The 20,692-nt window shown below is 40.4% G+C and overlaps 1 protein-coding gene across 1 annotated transcript in view; it reads left to right on the forward strand.

Annotated features, from left to right (window-relative positions):
• The window catches only part of ELF5 (E74 like ETS transcription factor 5), a 47,728-nt gene that overhangs the window by 1,620 nt on the left and 25,416 nt on the right, over nt 1–20,692 (forward strand). Inside the window, exon 2 of the mRNA XM_060261980.1 lies at nt 9,072–9,199. Coding sequence (XP_060117963.1) covers nt 9,073–9,199 — 127 coding nt within the window. The 5' untranslated portion in view covers nt 9,072. The remainder of the gene's footprint in view (nt 1–9,071; nt 9,200–20,692) is intronic.

The following is a 20,692-nucleotide window of genomic DNA, read 5'->3' on the forward strand; positions in this document are numbered from 1 at the left end:
CAATTTTTTCACCAACCAAAGGGATTACTACAAGTTCTAAAGGGGAATGTATCAATCTTGCAAAATTCTATTTTTTCTATAAACTAAATAATTTCAGAAGCAGCCTAGATCACTCAAAATAGTGTTTAAATGTATAGGGCCATTCCAAGCAGAAGTATAGCCTTTTAAATCCAGTGGATTAAAAAACATGCAACTCTGGTTAGGATGTTACTGCTAGTGTAGCAAATTCATTTTCTCTTCTTTTTACTACTGCAACTTTCTTTTTTATGAGTATTTCAAATATCATAATTGTTTGTTTGATTTATTGACTTCTATGGGACTGGCTGTCAAATGCTTCATTTAGATTCAGTGTATAAGAAAATATGGCTGGATAAAGTTTTAGTAGAAATTACACGTCTGGTTATTTTGTGATCAGATTGGAATTGCCTCATAAATAGACTTAATCCTAGATACACCAAAATTATAATTAAAATTACATTTGATTTTTTTTAAAAAAAAAATATAGAAATACAAATAAGGAGTTGGGAATGGAGATTATGCTCTTTTTAGGTTATCAAGCCACTATTTGTGAATTACACAGTCAGGAGTCAGCTTCTTTGGCAGCCTGGACTTTATATTTTCTTTAAGCACATTTAATTGTCAGCAGGTGGCAATAAAATTATGTGCAATAACTAGTAGTTTTAATCTTACAAAATAGGTTACAGTTGTCCACATTTTTAATTGCATAAAAAAACTCAAACACAAGAAGGTGCTAACCCAGGAGTGGCCAAACTTGCTTAATGTAAGAGCCTCTCAGAATAAAAGTTAAATGTTTGAGAGCCACAAGACATGACTATCAGATGTCTGAGAGCCGCAAGATAGAAGGAAGGGAGGGAGGGAGGAAGGAAGGAAGGAAGGAAAATAGATGGAGGGGAGGGAGAAGGAAGGGAAAGTTGGAAAGAGCAACTTCAAATGCATTCTCCAAGCCACCAGCTGGCTTGACTTGGAGAAGTGATTTGAAAACAGAAATGCCTTCTTCAAGCCAGCCAACTAGGGCAGCGGGGGCTTTGAGAGCCACACAATATGTGTGAAAGAGCCACATGTGGCTCCCGAGCCTCAGTTTGGCCACCCCTGTGCTAACCTAATCCTCAGTAGTTTCTTTTAAAGAGAAGAAGAACTGCAGATTTATACCTGCCCTTCTCTCTGAATCAGAGACTCCTATATCTTCTCCCCCCACAACAGACACCCTGTGAGGTGGGTGGGGCTGGAGAGGGCTTTCACAGCAGCTGCCCTTTCAAGGACAACTTCTGCCAGAGCTATGGCTGACCCAAGGCCATTCCAGCAGGTGCAAGTGGAGGAGTGGGGAATCATACCTGGTTCTCCCAGATAAGAGTCCACGCACTTAACCACTACATCAAACTGGCTCTAGAAGATTGCAACATCTATTTTATATATATATTTTTTTTTTATGGGATTTATATTCTGCTCAACCTGCTAAGGCAGAAAGAAATATAGTATTATAAGATTATATTTTGTCCAGATCTCAGATTCCATACACCAATAAAAGACCATTTCACTGGTCTTAAAACAGGTTCTCTTTTTCTCTGCTTTGCCTAAAACATATCAGTTTAATTAGTTGCAAAGTATTCCAATATCCCCCCACCGCAATCAGCATTTGGCCTAAAGATAATTTTACTTTCTGGTTCAGTTTCAGTACTGGTTGCAACCAGCTAGTTTTCTAATATTTCTTTTATAAATTAATGATTTATTTAACAAAGCTCAAAATTATAGCTAAAGGATTCTACGGAAGACCAGCTTGCGTACTCTTTGATCATTCTGATTGTTTTGATTCCTAACCTCCACCCATGAGAGCCATGTGAACTTGAATAATTCTGAACTGACATTTATTTTAACAATACGATAGTGCCTGATAGATTGCCATCAAGAGAAACTTTTTGAAAATTGAGATTAAGAATTTGGACTAGAATTTGGGAGGAGGGTAGGAAGAAACAATTTTCTTAGTCCAGGGCTGGCTTCAGGGTGTCTGGTGCACAAGGTGAGGCCCCACCGCACCTGCCACCTTCAGCCTTCCTCTTCCTATCCTTGCCCCTGGCAAGGGCAAAGCTTCCGGAAGCACAGACCCGGGAGGCTAAGCAATAGCAGCCAGGCAGCGCACATGCTTTGAGGCACAGGAACCAACACCATGCTCACCTATTTCCCTTGCCAAGGAGGTGAAGTGGGGAGGGCCCTAATCAGTATCCCCAGGGCCATGCTCTAGGCAACCTCCTAGGCTGCCTAATATATGGGCCGGTCTTAGTCTAAAATAACAACCAGGAATTATTGGTGGATTTATTTACAAATGTCTAAGTTCCAGATGATGAATCTTGGTTCATCCTGTTCCAGCTTCTGTTTTCTTTACAAAGTTATTTATTTGAGCCAATCCCTGTCCCAATCTGAATGAAAACAAGGATGGGTATTTTTACACATTGCTAACTCCATATGTAGAACTGTATTGGTTGTCAGTAATGGTGTGCCATAAACACTAGGTGGAGCACAGTTCTCCCTGCAAATCTCCATAAGAAATGTCTCCAGCAGCACCTTCATACTGTCTGATTTAAGTCACCTCATTTTGGTGATTATACAAGGTTTGAAAATGGGCTTATAATTATTTTATTTGAGATGATGCATTTGGCTCTGTAGCTTTGCTACAATGGGTAAGGCTTCCCCACCTTCCTCCCCAAGGGAGGAGCCTCAGTCAATGGAGAATGGAGAAAATAGAGGCTTTGCTCTGTAGCTCCTGTGTGATTAAGCAAGCCTTGAAAAGCAAGCTGTTATGCAGAAAGAAGCAAGAGAGAGAGAGAAGGAAGCAGATGACAGCCAGTTGCTCAGGGACCTGATAGGAGCCCTCCAGGGGCCTGATTCAGCCACTGGGCCACATATTTGATACTCCTGATCAATGTTCCTTCTAAGATGCAGAGTCTTGTGAACAAAAAATCTACTTTGTGAGCTACTAGTATTAAAGTTGTGAGCTACTGACATTAAAGTTGTAAGCTGCTAGATAAATTGTGCTTTGGGGCCATTTTCCTGAGCTCAGACAAAAATGTGTGAGCTGGAGGTTAAAAATCTATGAGCTAGCTCACACTAACACAGCTTAGAGGGAACAGTGCTCCTGATATAGATATTTGTACTGCCATCCCACAATTGCCATGGTGAAATTGTTAACACGCAGGTGTCTCCACATTGCAGTCCTCAGCAGGATGCTCTGCAGAAAAATTATTGTTTCCAGTAATACAATAACCTCTGCTAAAGATGCAGCATTAAAATCGTCATTGTCTGCCCAACCATTAGCTCACTGTGACATTGGTATGTAAGTAACCAATTAATATTTGACATTGCTACATAAGTAAATAATTCTTTTATGTCTTATTGTTATGTCAAAGTCGACTAGCCTTTATGACATAACATAAAATGTAGTATAAATGTCTCATTAAAATAATAACATGGTAAAGAGATCATTTTTCTTGTTCAGAGATATTCTATCATGAGGGTCCACTAACTTTCATAAAAGTAGCTCCATCTTGAGGACAGAACTACACAGTACAAGTTGTTCCAGTATTCTTTCTGACATTTGTAACACAATTCAGCCATGAGAACAATGATTTGAAGCAGCTGTTCTGTCTACGAGAGAATAACTTTCCCCCTTTGCAGCATTTTCTTATTGAAAACCAGCAAAGCACTTTTATCTACTCTAGGAAAAGATTAAAGGAACTTCTCAGTTTTCATCAGTTTGAGTGGTTGAATTTTTGGTGGGAAAATGGCACAAGAGATCATTAAATAGCAAGTGTATTAATTAAATTTACAATTTGCGCTTTCATCTGAGATGGCTGAACCTTCAGACATTCATCACTTCATTTTTGTACACAGAGTCATTTGGTGCTCCCGTGTGAGAAGAAGTTAGCATTCAGGGTGGGTGGAGACCCACAGTTTCAATTGCTTTGACTTGTTAATTTTGTTTTTTTTTTATTAGCTTCATTATGCAATGGGTAAGGCTCTTCCAAGAACAATGTTCTTTCGTGTATTCCCCCCCCCCCCCCTCTGAGGCATAGATAATATGGTTGGAAAATTGATAGAGGTACCAAAAGCCAAAATAATATTTCCTATGAAGCACATTGTACAGGTTTTCCTTTCAGACAGGATATATGAAGTGATCTTCATGCTTTGCTTTCAACTCAAATAGTTGTTCATTGTTTCCCACAGCCTGTATACATTTGCTCACATATATGTATATTTATTCATTGGCATACACTTATTGGAATTACTTGGTTCTGTTCACATTGTCAAATAATTGGCACTTCATTTTCTCTTGCCTTCCACTCATCTGATACCCTCATACAAGGATGGGATAACCATGTATGGTGCTCTAGGTTCATTGGAGGAAACATGGATAAAACAAGATAGGAAGAATATCTGTATGAAATAGGGGAGTTGTCAAAGTTGGGTCCTACTGCTATGTATAGATTTTGAATTTCTGTCCTTCAGATATCTATTAGGGATGGGCATGAACAAGAAAAATGTGGTTTGGTTTGCTTTGGTTCGTGGTTCATGGCATGCCCAGTTTGTGAACCATGAACTGTCACAAATGTCTAGCAGCCAAGTGAACTGGTTTGTTTTGCGATGTTTGTGACCAGGTAGAATAGATCCTGTGCAAGCTAGAGCAGGGGTGTCAAACATGCAGCCCGGGGGATGGACCAGGCCCTTGGAGGGCTCCTATCAGGCCCCCAAGCAACTGGCTGTCATCTGCTTCCTTCTCCCTCTCTCTTGCCTCTTTCTGCATCACAGCTTGCTTTGCGAGGTTGGCTCAATAGCACAGGAGCTATAGAGCAAAGTCTCTATTTTGTCCATTGGCTGAGGTCCTCCCTTAGGGAGGAAGGGAGAAAGGAGAGCTTGCTTTGCTGGGCTCTCTCAATTTCACAGCAGAACTACTGATCCAAGCCTCTCTTCCTTCTATTGGCTGAGGCTCCTCCCCCTCCTGGCCCTCTGGGGAAGGAAGGAAAGAGCCAGAGCTTCCTTTGTCCACTTCCCTGGATCCCATGGGAGAGATACAAAGAAAGCATCTTTAAGAGCAACGAGTGCTAATGTTTTAAGCATATTTTATTTTTAAGTTTTTTTATAAAAAAACAACAACAAAATCTTTAATTGTGTTTGTTTGTGTCCTTTATAAAGTTTATATCTTTGCAACCTAAATAGGTACACACACAGCCTGGCCCAACATGACTCAGCCCAACAAGGTCTCATTTATGTCAGATCTGGTCCTCATAACAAATGAGTTTGACACCCATGAGCTAGAGACTCCAATTTCTTAGGGAATCTCTGGCTTACTCTCTTCTAACTGTCTTCCAAATTTGGTAAGGATTGGATTTATGGATCTGAGTTACAGCTCCCCCCCCCCTCCCAAGAAGGTTTCTCCAGGAAAGTGGTTTCTGAGGAAATGACAGGCAGTCATATCCCCAGAAAGCACTTTCCTGGGGGCATCTTCTTTGGGGGGGGGGGCATAACTTGGACCTCATAAAGCCAATCCTCACCAAACTTGGAGGGCAGTTAGACAAGAGTCAGTTGGAGACTCACTGCAACTTTGGTGTCTCTAGCTTGCAAAGGACCCACACTCCTTAACCTGTGCTTGTCAAAGTAACATTGACAGAGGGTCATTTTAACAGGCGCAGATTCAGAAGGTTCAGGAGTGTATAGAACAGATGCTTTGCAAGCTAAATATCAGAGTCACAGGGGACCTCCTCCATTTGCTCCTCCACATGCCCTCCAAGTTATATTGCTTTGAAATTAGGTAAACATTTAGACTGAGCAGAGACAGTCTGTCTGGAAATGTATCCATTCAGGAACCCGCATGAACCTCCACAAAGAGCTTTGACATTCATGGAAAGTTTGTGCTAGTTGACCTGTCATAAACTTCACTTTGCAAACCATGAACTGGCCAAAATTTATCAGGAACTTTAGTTCATGAGTCAGCTCATGCACATCCCTAGTCTCTAACATCCTGTGAAAATTTAAATCAATTGGGCATTATATAAGTGGTTTCACATACTAGCAATGGAATGGGGAAAGAAAATACGTATATGTGGCATGTTTTGCATTGTGTTTATCTCCTTCTTTCACCCTGGTATTTGCAATAGTCTTTACTTGCTGAAAAAGAGGAAATGAGGCTCATCCTACCAGATCTCTGTATTTTATGACTGGAAAGCCATGCCTGCATCCTAAACATGATAATTTATTACCAGAGTTGAGCCAAGATGGGATTCGCCTTTTGAAAATATTTTCAGCATCAACAAAAATGTCTCCTCCTTTCAATTATTTTTGAGATCCTTGCAAAAATATGTGTTAATTTGCCTTCACTTGCCCTCCCTTTCAGTTGTATCCACTTGTTGTTAGGGGCAAACTGAAGAAGATATAGAACCAATAATGAACAAACTCTCCTGGCATTTCTAAAGGACCATATTTAGCCACCCAGGGACTCAGCTGGATGAGAGCAATGGTGTGTGTATGGCTGAGTGGGTGTGTGTATGGCTGAGTGGGTGTTTAATCCTCTACTTTTTCCTTTTTAAAAACCTGGGGTGATAAATTCACAGAATTCTCAACATCTCATCTGTTTTGGGCCCTAGTATAGGCAAACCTGACTAGCCATGTGATACCATCAGTGTTTCCTCTAAGCTGAGTTAGTGTGAGCTAGCTCACAGTATTTATCCTCTGGCTCGTTTTTTGTCTTAGCTCAGGAAGGAAGGCCCCCAGATAGGGTTGCCAAGTCCCCTGTGGCCTCCAGTGGGCAAGTTTTTTTCATTTGCGCATTGCGCGCATGGCACAATGACTTCACCCGGAAGTGACATCATCACACCAGTGACACCATGCGCTGGCTGCTCTAGGTGTTTCCGGGATGCCCTAGTGATTTGGGAGGGGAAAATTCTATGGTACCTATTGTACCATAGAGTTTTCCCTCCCAAATCACTAGAGTGTCCAGGAAAACCATAGAGTTTCCCTGGAAGCACCTAGAGCAGCCGGCACACAGTGTTGCTGGCACAATGATGTCACTTCCAGATGATGTCAGCATGTTGATGACATCGGGGGGGGTCCCCCCGCCAGCCCAATATGGGCTGGCAGGTTGGGAACCTCCAGGGTGGGAGAACCCCCCACCAAGCCTAAGGGCTTGGCAATCCTAACCCTAGAGCAAACTAATGTATGCAGCAGCTCACAGCTTTAATGCCAGTAGCTCACAAAGTAGAATTTTTGCTCATAAAACTCCACAACTTAGAGGGAGTACTGGATACCATCACTACAAGTGTTCTAACCAAGTGAAATGATCTATTTGACTAAATCATAATGAAGCAATAAGTAATAACTGCCAGACGGAAAGAATGACATCATAAAAGCAGCTTCAGATAAACTGTAGTGCCAAAAATTAGGAAGAGCAATGGCTACTGATTCCAATACAGGCCCTTATGACTCATCACAGACTGTTTCTGAGGCCTGAACCCATATACCACAGGAAGAAAGGAGCAGCCACAAGGTTCAGTCTGAAAGGAACGTGCTGTACATATTTCTCTGAATAGTTGTACAATCTAATTACTTTTCAAAATATGTTTGTATTCCACAATAATTAGTAATTTTGACCCATAAAATGAAAGTGGAGGAAATTTTGCACAATCCTAGATAACAATCTCGTTAGACCTCAGAACCTAAGCAGTACCACCTCTCTGTGTGTGTGTGTGTATATATATACACACAAACACACAATTTTTATGCAAACATTGAAAAAGATAGGATAAAATAGAAACACCACTGTGTTTCATTTATGCATAAGCAGTCAAAAGCACAGAAATCAATAAGTTATAAAACGCCATCATTTATAACTATCAATAATGTTTAATAAATTGTGATAACATTTTTCTATCTATAAAATTATTAAACAGATCTTATGTTGTTAAATATAAATTACTTATATACTTTTGTTTTGGTCTGGTCTGCATAAAATTGTGTTTTCATTAACATTTCTAACATTTCTAACCTTAAGTCACTGAACATCTTTTGTCTTGAAAGCCCTGTGTGGTCACCATAAGTTGGCTGCCACTAGGCAATTTCCTAGGGTGCTGGCCTTCTAGGGACATCAAATTGGGCACCCCGCATGTGACTCAGTGATGTTATCGGTGTGGGGGGGAGAAGTTTATTTATTTGGTTGATTTATATTCTGCCCTTTCTCATAAGGACCCAGGGCGGATCACACTTAGCCTTGCCTAAGGTGCCAGACAGTCTAGGGCTGGCCCTGATTGGCTGTGACTTGATGGCAAAAACAAAACAAAACAAACAATATTTTGGAAGTATCAGGGTTGTCCTTGAATTTAAAAGAGTGATACAGCTAAAAATCCAAAGAGTAAGAGGGACCTAAATTTGTTAAAGACGTGTGGAATGAACTTTCTGAAGCCTGCTACCTTTTATTACAAGGTTTCTGAGGTCAAAGCTATATTTTCAGTTGCTTTATGTATGTAGAAATACTACTCTTGGTCACAAACCAATAAAGGCTACAACAGATCCTTTCATCCTTATGATTATAATGGCTCCAGATACACACTAAAAGAAATAGGCTTGAATCCACTTTCTATAAGGTATAACTAAAGCAAATGTGTTTATGGAGAAAAGATCCATCTAGGCAAAGAAATGGGGGGAGGGATACACAATCCCTTTTCTAGCAGGTTTCCAGACATGTTTGTGAGGGAAATGCAGATGAAATAGCAAAGAGTTACCTCCTTTTCTTCATAGTGTTTCTTTGCTCCAAATCACCTCTTCCCTAAGTAGATTTAGTCAGAGCTTTTTTTGTAGCAGGAACTCCTTTGCATATTAGGCCACACACCCCTGTAGCCAATCCTCCAAGAGCTGCAAGAAGAGCCCTGTAAGCAATAGTTATCTACTATTGATGACCATTGCAGCTACTAGGAAACATTTTTAAAAAGGTATTTGTAGTGTTTCCTTACATAGAATGCTAGTGTGGTGCATAATAGATGCCAATAATAATATATTATTATTTCATATTTTAGGATGATGCTGGACTCAGTAAGCCACAATACTTTCCTGCCAAATCCGATGCTATGTGAATCCCTGACTTCTTGGTCAGAACTATTTGGACCCACTGAGGAAAACTATCTCTCATTTGATCACCAAACAGGTGGGTAGATATGTTGTTTGTTAACTGTGTCTTAAGCAAATGGGTTCACACAGTAAATGTTGTCTGCAGTTTCCCATTCCACCATGTTTCTGATTTACATGCTATATCTAAATTGGCACTGGCTTGGAGACCTCTAGCACTGGCATAGAGACACCTATAATGTGTTACCTTCTCCAGTAACCCTTGCCTCCCTCAGCCCCTTAGTCACTGCACAAAGCCCTTAGTCACCATCATGTCCTTACTCCCAAGTTCTATTATGCCGCTATCAATACTACCTTGAGTGTTTACATAATCATTTCTTTGGGCTGATTTGTCCCAAACAAGAGGTTCCTCAGCTTCTGTCAGCTTTTCCTCTGAGATTAGCTTAAAAGCTGCTCTGATACCTTTTTGATAATAGTTGCCAGCATCCTGGTTTCCTTTTCGTTCAAGTGATGCCCATCTTTCTTGTACAGATTTGGCTTGTCCCAGAAACCTCCTCAGTGCCTAAACCCTTCCTCCTGGCACTGCTTTCTCATCCACGCATTCAGTCCCCTGATTTGTGCCTATCTAGCTGGCCCATGACAAAAATAACTGTGTAAGTAATCCAAATTACAATAAAATTATGAAAATACAAAAAACTGGAGTGTTTAATGATTTACAAATACATTCATAAGAGTTGTGCAAAAAAAAACCCCATGTGCACAGAATATAACAAACTTAAAGCACCAATATTTTGTTTTAAATTGTAAATTATTATGTCCTATCGTTCTATATCGGAAACTGAGATGTTGGTTTATTTTGATTGTTAGCTGCCCTGAGTCCATTTGGAATGGGTGGGATATAAATGGAAAGTAGATAGACAGACAGATAGATGATAGATAGATAGATAGATAGATAGATAGATAGATAGATAGATAGATAGATAGATAGATAGATAGATAAAGTCGGGCAAAGTTTTTATGAGTTCCAATCCACAGCAATAAAATGCTTTTTGCCAATTTCACAGTCTTACTAGTATCAGGACCACAGAGGGAAAAAAGCTGCTAATATATATCAACTCTCCGCTTGCAAAATATCCCCCCCAAATATCACCAAATTTCATACTTTATAACAAAAATCATTATAATGTACAATGACAACAAGAATACAGTAGGTAAGCCATATCCATAGTTCGTTGCAACAACTGTCCATAAGAAAATAAGAGAAGCCATGTTAGATCAGGCCAATGGCCCATCCAGTCCAACACTCGGTGTCACACAGTGGCAAAAAAAATTATATATATATATACACACACTGTGGCTAATAGCCACTGATGGATCTCTGCTCCATATTTTTATCTAAACCCCTCTTGAAGGTGCCTATGCTTGTGGCTGCCACCACCTCCTGTGGCAGTGAATTCCACAGGTTAATCACCCATTGGGTGAACAAATACTTCCTTTTATCCATTTTAACCTGTCTGCTCAGCAATTTCATCGAATGCCCACGAGTTCTTGTATTGTGAGAAAGGGAGAAAAGTACTTCTTTCTCTACTTTCTCCATCCCATGCATTATCTTGTAAACCTCTATCATGTCACCCCTCAGTCGACGTTTCTTCAAGCTAAAGAGCCCCAAGCGTTTCAACCTTTCTTCATAGGGAAAGTGTTCCAGCCCTTTAATCATTCTAGTTGCCCTTTTCTGGACTTTCTCCAATGCTATAATATCCTTTTTGAGGTGCGGTGACCAGAACTGCACACAGTACTCCAAATGAGACCGCACCATCGATTTATACAGGGGCATTATGATACTGGCTGATTTGTTTTCAATTCCCTTCCTAATAATTCCCAGCATGGCATTGGCCTTTTTTATTGCAAACGCACACTGTCTTGACATTTTCAGTGAGTTATCTACCACGACCCCAAGATCTCTCTCTTGGTCAGTTTCTGCCAATTCACACCCCATCAACTTGTATTTGTAGCTGGGATTCTTGGCCCCAATGTGCATTACTTTGCACTTGGCCACATTGAACCGCATCTGCCACGTTGACGTCCAGTCACCCAGCCTCAACAGATCCCTTTGGAGTTCCTCACAATCCTCTCTGGTTCTCACCACCCTGAACAATTTAGTGTCATCCGCAAACTTGGTCACTTCACTGCTCACTCCCAACTCTAAATCATTTATGAACAAGTTAAAGAGCATGGGACTCAGTACCGAGCCCTGCGGCACCCCACTGCTTACCGTCCTCCACTGCGAAGACTGCCCATTTATACTCACTCTCTGCTTCCTATTACTCAGCCAGTTTTGATCCACAAGAGGACCTGTCCTTTTACTCCATGACTCTCAAGCTTTCTAAGGAGCCTTTGATGAGGAACTTTATCAAAAGCTTTCTGGAAGTCAAGGTAAACAACATCTATCCAAATAAGGCAGAAGATCCAGAATGATGCATATTTTGAAATCAGTCCAACAGAAGTACTGGTCCAATTATAGAAACTGTTTTGGATGAAAATCCTTCTTCTAGGGACTACTTATGTTCCTTTATAGAGCTCGACTGGTCCAGTAGTGCCAGAATTCATAATACCATTCCTCTGTGTTAATCTTTTTAAAAAGTGCACAAAATATCTTACACAGACCGGATATGCTTAAACAATTAAATTACAGAATTCCTTCTAGGCTGATCATTCACCCAGGCTTCCTCTAATATCTATACATGATCTGCGGGACACTGCTGTTAATTACTTTCCATATCAGCATTGAAAGCATCCACCCCTTGCTCATTGCTCTGTAACCTTAAGCCATGCAGTAAATAGTATACACCTGTGATTGCCATTAGTGTACTGCTTTTAATGTTATACTCCTTTTTAAATCTACTATATAACTAATATTAGTATGCAACCTAAAGCATTTATAAAATACCTATTTAACATTATATACCATCTTATCGTTTTAAAAATTAAGCATACAAAATGCTATGAACACAATTATAAAAACAGTGCAATAGTTTACATCTGATGCATAATCCACTATTTTACCACTTGCTGAAAGTGTTTTTATAATGGAACAATTTTTTTTTTTAAAAAAATCATTTTTAACATGAATTTTAATGTATTGCAATGGCTCTCATAAATTTAATCAATTATTCACAAAAAGCATGACAGATCAAATTCTTGATTTAGTTCATTAGGTTCCAAAGTTTGAAATCTGTATATCAATTTTGCTTCCTGTTGCAATAAAATTCTTTGAACTTCTTGTTTATTGTAAGGGTGTGGATTGAATTTGTACACAACATTGCATCTTAAATCTTCAGCATCATGTGCTTTCTGTCTGAAATGATTTGCAAGTGGGGCCTCTCTGATGGCATGACCTATGCACAATTTGTGTTCAAAGATATGCACTTTAATAGGTCTGACAGATTATTCAAAATATACTGAATTGCAAGGGCAATTTGTGTTCCTTGTTTCACAATTTGTGAAGAAATGTAGTGCTTTGTGAGAGGATAGAATTTGAGGCTGAGTGGGTGCTTGTGGCCTTCTGGAGAGTCGTGTTTTTGTCTCAAATTCTGTCCTCTCACAAAGCAACCTCAGTTAATGCTCCCTGGTAATTTAGCAGTTTAGGAAAGACAAAAAACTACTCATCTTCCTGGTTGCTCTCTTCTGGGTTCTGTCTCCCAGCCCAGCTCATGTGGGTTTTTCTACACTGACTTCCTCTATTGTTCAGGGCTTCTTTCCCTGAAGCTTTCCCTTTATTTCCTTTCTTGCTCCCTCAAGTCAACAACAACAACAACAAATTTTATTTGTATCCCGCCCTCCCCACCGGAGCAGGCTCAGGGAGCCTGTCCCCCATCCAACACCAGTCTTACTAAGTTTCCACTCCCTCATGCTAATTCCATGACTTCCATAGAATCATAAGAGTTGGAAGGGATCTCCAGGGTCATCTAGTCAAACCTCTGCACAATGCAGCAAATTCACAAACACCTATGATCATATGATCATATGAAGCTGCCTTATACCGAATCAGACCCTCGGTCCATCAAGGTCAGTATTGTCTTCTCAGACTGGCAGCGGCTCTCCAGGGTCTCAAGCTGAGGTTTTTCACACCTATTTGCCTGGACCCTTTTTTGGAGATGCCGGGGATTGAACCTGGGACCTTCTGCTTCCCAAGCAGATGCTCTACCACTGCGCCACCGTCCCTCCCTCTTTCCCTAAAATCACAGGATCATCATTGCTGTCAGATGGCCATCTAGCCTTTGTTTAAAAAACTCCAAGGAAGGAGAGCCCACCACCTCCCAAGAAAGCCTGTTCCATGTATGTATTTCTCTTCTTGCATAATGTATCCAAAACTGTTATTAAAACCCATCTTTTCCCATCTTGATTTTGATTCATTTATTTTTAAATTTCGTTATCTTCAGGTTAGCATTGCAACTAGATAGAGGGCCTTTTCTTCCAAAGGTTTAAGGAGATATGATAACTAGATCTGTGAATAGATCATCTACTGTTTGGGCTTTTTTATACGGCACATAATACCTGGGGGTGGGGGGGTGTTATTCTGATTAGGGCTATGGAACCCCTCCTGTGCCATTTCACAATTTCACCCCCACCTGCATCCCTGCAGCTATTTGCCCTACAGGAAAAATATTCAGGCACCTCATGGCACACATATATTTCCCCCCCTGGGGGAAAACACTGAGACCACAAAATTGGCACAGGGAAAACCATTACACAGACATCGTAGTACATTGTAGCCCTGGTCTGAATCCAGGTTTCCCACAGCTTCTACAGAGAGCATGGGTCTCATTGTGGCATCCTAAGCAAAGTTACACTAACTCTCTTTAAGGACTAAGTCAGGTGTAACTCTGCTTAGGCATCGTCACACACAGATCTTGCATTGTCTTGTCTAATTCTGTCTTAATTATTTTGAATCCTCCTTTTATTTTCATCTAGCAAGCACAATGTCATCTTTTCCCAAAAAGCATGCCCTTCTTCATCTCTTTTAAATATGTTTTTATTTGAATTCTGAGCCTGAGCATGTGCACCCCTATGAACAGTGCCTAGTATAGTTTAGGGCAGGTATGTCCAACAGGTAGATCACAATCTACCAGTAGATCATGGAGGGGTCAGAGGTAGATCACCAGCCCCACTTGTTCTCCTGGTTTGCTGGTTTAGGGTTTTTTTTATGATTGTTTGGTGTGGTGGTATTTGATTATTGGTGCCAGTATGATAACTTAGCACCCCAGCCACCCCAGTATAATGAAGATGATTGTTCCAAAGAAGAGCAAAACCTACCACTTTCATGATGAATGGGAAATGGACTACTTCTTCATCATGGTGAAAGACAAGTGTTGTTGTCTACTTTGTAACGCCATTGTATCCTTGCCCAAAAAGGGTAATCTGGAGTGCCATTATAAGGCTCTGCATAGCAATAAGTTTGATGCTGATTTTCCACCCAAAAGTGAAATTTGTAAACTAAAGCTCAAAGAAATCTAAATTGGCTGCACAGCAACAGTTGATGGTGAAGCCAAGGTCACATTCGGTCAATGCAACCATGGCATCCTTCAAGGTCAGCAACCTGATCTCAAAGAAATGCAAACCTTTCAATGAAGGAGAATTTGTAAAAGATTGTTTTCTTGAAGCAGCAGACAATTTTTTTGAAGGATTTAAGAATAGGAAAGAGATCATAGCTGCTGTTCAAGATGTACAATTGTTAATAAACATCATTGTGCGGTGAATAGAAAAGATGTGTGGAGACACAACTGAACAATTGTTGGAGGATGTTTCAGTTTGTGTTGCTTTCTCACTCCAACTGGATGAATCTACAGACGTAAGAGACATAGCCCAGTTACTAGTCTTTATCCGGATGGTTGTTGAAGACTTCAGTGTTAAAGAAGAACTACTTGGAATGATTCCTTTAAAAGGGAGAACTACCAGTCAGGAAATATTCAGCTCTTTCCATTCTTTTGTGCAAAGTGTAATCTTCCATTGCATAAACTTGTTTCCATCACTACTGATGGAGCAAGAGCAATGACAGGTGAGGTTAACGGTTTCATAGGCCTCTGTAGACAGCATGATGACTTTCCAGATTTCCTTTCTTACCACTGCATCATTCACCAGCAAGTTTTGGCAAACAAGAGACTCAATACAAAGACTGTCATGGACATCACTTTCAAAATTGTAAATTCAGTTTGTGGAAGATCACTTCAAAGACAGCTTTTCAATCTTACTCTTGATGAAGGGGCAGCGGAAATCATTTTGCACACAGATGTGAAGTGGCTAAATAGGCACAAATTTCTGCAAAGATTTCGTGATTTGCTGAATGAAATAAGGTTTTTGAAGGCGAGGGGAGATGACAAAGCAGAGTTGGAAGATGAGGAGTGGTTATGTGATCTGGCATTTCTCGCTGAGTTTACAGGTGAACTAAGTGATATTAACATTGAACTACAAGGTAAAAACAAATGCATTGGTGAGATGATGAGTACAGTTTTATCCTACAAGAGCATATTTGAGCTAATGATGACTGACCTTGCAAACAACACTTTTGATCATTTTCCTAATATGCAGGACCATCTGAGACAATATCCAAATTATGTTTTTCAGAATGAGAAGTATGTGACAGAAATCTGCTCTGTTATCCAGGAATTCAAAAAAAGATTATGTGACTTCCAAAGAATTGAAAAAATTGTGGAGTACTTGTCATACCCATTCAAAGTAGATATGGACATCAAGGAAACTGCAGCTGCCATCAGTAAAAATTACTAATTGAACAAGGCATCTCTTGAAAAAGAAATAGTAACCCTTAAAAATGACATTTTTCTCAAGACCCTTGCTGAGCAAGAATCGTTTTGGAAGCTAATGCCTAGAAACAAATTTTCCAACTTGAGAAGATGTAGTGAAGCTGTACACTCCTGTTTCGGTTCAACTTATTTGTGTGAATCTGTGTTTTCCCATCTGAAAATGACAAAAAGTACACAGCGTTCCAACATGACAGATGAACATCTCCAGGATTCCCTGAGACTGGCCCTCACGCAATATTTACCCAACTTCAAAAAGCTGGTGGATGAAATGCAGGCTCAGACGTCTCACTAATTAGCAAGAGCAAAGTTTTAAAGATTGCGCAAGATCAGCCTGGATCAATACTTGACCTACATTTAACACAAATTACTAAATAAAAGTTAAAGAACGTTATTAAGAAGTTAAAGAAAGTTATATCAATAAAAATTTAAGAAAAACTGTTCGCAGTTCTTTCTGGATCTTCGTCTCTCTGTTTTGTTTTTGCTTATTTTGCTTACCAGTAAATGACAGAAGGTGCATGGTAAATGGGGGGAGGGGGCGGTGGAACCCAACTTTGGTGGGTTAAAATCTAATTCAAAACTAATTTGAAACTTAATTTTCATGGTGGTAGATCACCAGCACTTTTTTCCGGGAAAAATAGATCACAACCTGTTTGAATTTGGACATGCCTGGTTTAGGGTTATCTACAAACAGAAAAGAGTACTGATGAGGACAGAGATCCATTTTGACAGGAAGATGAGACTAGCTGCAGCTGCCACAGTAGTTTGCTACTACATAACACAGGGAGGAGCTTACAGTGGACCAGCTAGGGGTAGTGGTTACACTAGGATGGGTTCAAAACTCTATTCAGTGCTTTGGGTGATAGTGAGTCAGTCTACCTTTTGGCCTAGCCTTCTTGAAAGGGTTGATGTGTTGCCAAAAATGAAGGATGAACCATGCATACTGCTCTGAACTCTTTGGAGCAGAGTCAAGCAAAGTAAGATAGTAAGATAAGATAAGTAAGATAAATATAGTAGGAACTAAGGAGCAGGAGGCCTCCCACCATGGATCCCCTGTCTCCCCTCACCACTCAACAGGGTGGGGGCAGATGATGGGCAATTTGGTGCCACAATGATGCACAACACACTTCCTCATTGGAAGTGACATCATGCATTGTCACAGAACTAAATCACATGTCCCCAGATGCAGGACCATCTGAGACATTGCAAACCCTAATAGGGACAGCTGAAGTAGAAAAGTACTAAACTTATCTAAACAAGAAACTATGTTAATGCTACATGTAATCTTAGATGTAGCTGCCACATATGATCAAAAGCAAGCTACAAGTTTAGTGAAACACAAATATGTCCAATTTAATTTTCTCCCTGCAATGTGTAACATTTATTTATTTAATTTATATCCTGCTCTCCCTGCCAAAGGCAGGCTCAGGGCGGCTCACAAACAAAGGGTCGACACAAACACATTAGTGTGACATGATAAAGCAAACCAATTTATTCTTCTCTGGAGCACAATTATGAACTAATACAAACTAATTTCTAAGAACAGCAAGAAATCAGTATCAGACACACTCCTTTTAAGTGTAATACAGTTCAGCTGATTCATGGTATGCCAGTCGATCAACATGTAGTAGCATGAGCTTGGCTGCTTGCATGCATAAATCATGCCACAAAGATGTATGTAAATCAGCACATTCTGAGATAAGCTAGATCACTTCCCCATACACCAGTGAGCTCAAAATAGCATTATGCAACACACTGCTGAAAATGACTACACCCCTGCATGACTTCTGTGTATGCTACAGAATTCCTCTTGGTAAGCAGATGGAAATGGTGGCAGGGTTGCTGACCACTGGGCATCTTATAGACCAATGTACTTCACCAGGTATAGGCCTAAATTCCTTCTTCTGTACAGCAATTAAAGGGATCAGCGTACTGTCCTCTATTATTATTTATAACGCATTTATAATTTTACTAAATGCCATAGAAATAATAAAATCAGACTTTCTATCAAGCTAATATAAAGTATATATAACATTGCGTATAGTATGCCACAAAAGGAAGAAAAATGAGAGGGAGGACAGGAAAACAAAACAGGAATATTAAAGTTACATCATGGCCAGATGGAATGACCATTTTTGGAGAGACTTTATCAACTGTGTATTGTTATGTAGCTATTATTCTTTTTTTGTAAAGGTCCTAGATTCAATCCCTGGCATATCTATTTTAAAAATCTCAGGTAGCGGGGGTTGCTTTCTAAACCTGGAAATCCAGTGCTAGTCAGAGTACACAGTACTGATGTAGACGGGCCAAAAACCTGATTGATAGAAGAGGGTCAACATATGTTCACACATTGGTAATCTCTAGGGTTAACTAACAGGCTGTATGTGGGGCTGCCGCTGAAGATGATTTCAGTAGTGCTGAATGCTGATATCTGCCTCATAATGCAAGAGGTGAGCTGGGATTTACTACTCAGCCTAAGCTGAGCCAGCTGTCCTGATTGTTAGCTTTTCAACTCTTAGCTTTTCAGTTCTTATCGTTAATACCCTACAAGGCCTGGGCTATATGTATCAGAGACAGTCTCTTCTAGGCTTGCCAGTCCCCAGGTCCTTGGAGACTGCAACTTAATTCTTGTGCAAAAATGTTGGAATCTTGCCATGATCTGATATATTGTTTGAAAGCTGATAAAAGCTTCTAGTGAAATGAGGGAATATGAAGTACTACCTCGTCGCTGTGTTCAAGACTGCTGTGTACAAGACATATTGGACCATTTAGGAATTGAACTACTATGTGGTTTCCTCAGGAACTGCAGAACCGAGGATTCCTTTGAAGCTGAGGAACTATTGGATTAAGACTATATCTTTAAATGGTTTCATTTATGTCCTTCCATTGCATCTTATATGGGTGTTCTGTGCATCAGGGTGTGTTAATGTAGTATTTTCATATGAGAGTGTATAGAATAATAACAATTTTTTCATTCATTTATTTTTTCACCGGTTTCCTTTACTAAGGCTGGTTGTCACAGAACCTTAGGGTTTTCTCCTGTCACTCTCTTCCGTAATTCTCTTGTAGTTTTGCACAGTCCCCAGGTCCCAGCAGGGGATCCTTGGTTTTGCAGGCTCCATCCTGCCCCCAGCCAGCTGGCTGGTGGGGAAAGCCCCGCCCCAACAGCAACTATGTGCCTTTAGATCTGTGCAGGTTTAGAAGCCTGCAAACTCCTTGTGTTTTAAAATATGTGTGTGCCTTTAAATTTGAGCCAGAAGTGAAAGCTGCATTGGGAGAGACCAGCAGCAGATCCACTTGTGTGTGAGTGAGAGAGAGAGAGAGAGCACAGTCCCTTTGTTTTGCTTTCCTTTCAGACATCTTTGTATAGGAGCCAGAGCCAATAAGTGTGTGTGTGTGTGAGAGAGAGAGAGAGAGCATAGTCTCTGTGCTTGTTTTGCATTTGTTTCAGAAGTCTTTGTATAGGAACCTGTTTATGGGATGGAACAAACTCCACCTCTCTCTCTTTTCATTTGCCTGTGTTAGTCTGAAGAAGTTGGTAGAAATACAGCCACTCCTGTGAGTAAAGCCCCAGTGAGATCACAGAAGTGCGTGCTTGCAAACTCTGTTTATTTTGTCTGGTTTGTGAGTGTGTGGTCACTTTCATTTACTGAAATTGCAGCTGCGGGGGAATGAGGAAATGAAGACTGTTCAGGGGAACTGCACTACTGTATTTTTACTTATTTTAGGGAATGGAAAACTCTCCTGGCTCCACCCCCAAAGTCCCCAGGTATTTTCTTGGTTGGACCTGGTAACCTTAACATCTTCACATATGAGCCAGCCACAATTTGCTTTCCACAGTCCAGTCTGTCCACTGTATGTCCTCATCAGTTATGAATGAGGATATCTGTGGCAAGGAGCAAAGCCATCAATTATTACAAGGCTGGGGAATTCCTGCCCAATTAAGGTTCATAGATTCCCTGTTCCTTTAGTGTTTTAGAGTATGCAAAAGCTACATCTTCCAACAGGTCAATGACTGTCAAGTGAGAACATAAGAGAACCCATGTTGGATCAGGCCAATGGCCCATCCAGTCCAACACTCTGTGTCACACAGTGGCCAATACACACACATACTCTGGCTAATAGCCACCTCTGCTCCATATTTTTATCCAATCCCCTCTTGAAGCTGGCTATGCTTGTAGCCACCACCACCTCCAGTGGCAGTGAATTCCACATGTTAATCACCCATTGGGTGAACAAGTACATCCTTGTAACCATTTTAACCTGACTGCTCAGCAATTTCATCGAATGCCCACGAGTTCTTGTATTGTGAGAAAGGGAGAAAAGGACTTCTTTCTCTACTATCTCCATCCCATGTATAATCTTGTAAACCTCTATCATGTCACCCTGCAGTCAATGTTTCTCCAAGCTAAAGAGCCCCAAGCATTTTAACCTTTCTTCATAGGGAAAGTGTTCCAAACCTTTAATCATTCTAGTTGCCCTTTTCTGGACTTTTCCCAATGCTATAATATCCTTTTTGAGGTGCGGTGACCAGAATTGCACACAGTACTCCAAATGAGACCACACCATCGATTTATACAGGGGCATTATGATACTGGCTGATTTGTTTTCAATTCCATTCCTAATAATTCCCAGCATGGTGTTGGCCTTTTTTATTGCAATCACACACTGTCTTGACATTTTCAGTGAGTTATCTACCATGACCCCAAAATCTCTCTCTTGGTCAGTCTCTGCCAGTTCACAACCCATCAACTTGT

The sequence above is a fragment of the Heteronotia binoei genome, chromosome 21, assembly GCF_032191835.1.
Source record: "Heteronotia binoei isolate CCM8104 ecotype False Entrance Well chromosome 21, APGP_CSIRO_Hbin_v1, whole genome shotgun sequence".
Classification (NCBI taxonomy): Eukaryota; Metazoa; Chordata; class Lepidosauria; order Squamata; family Gekkonidae; genus Heteronotia; species Heteronotia binoei.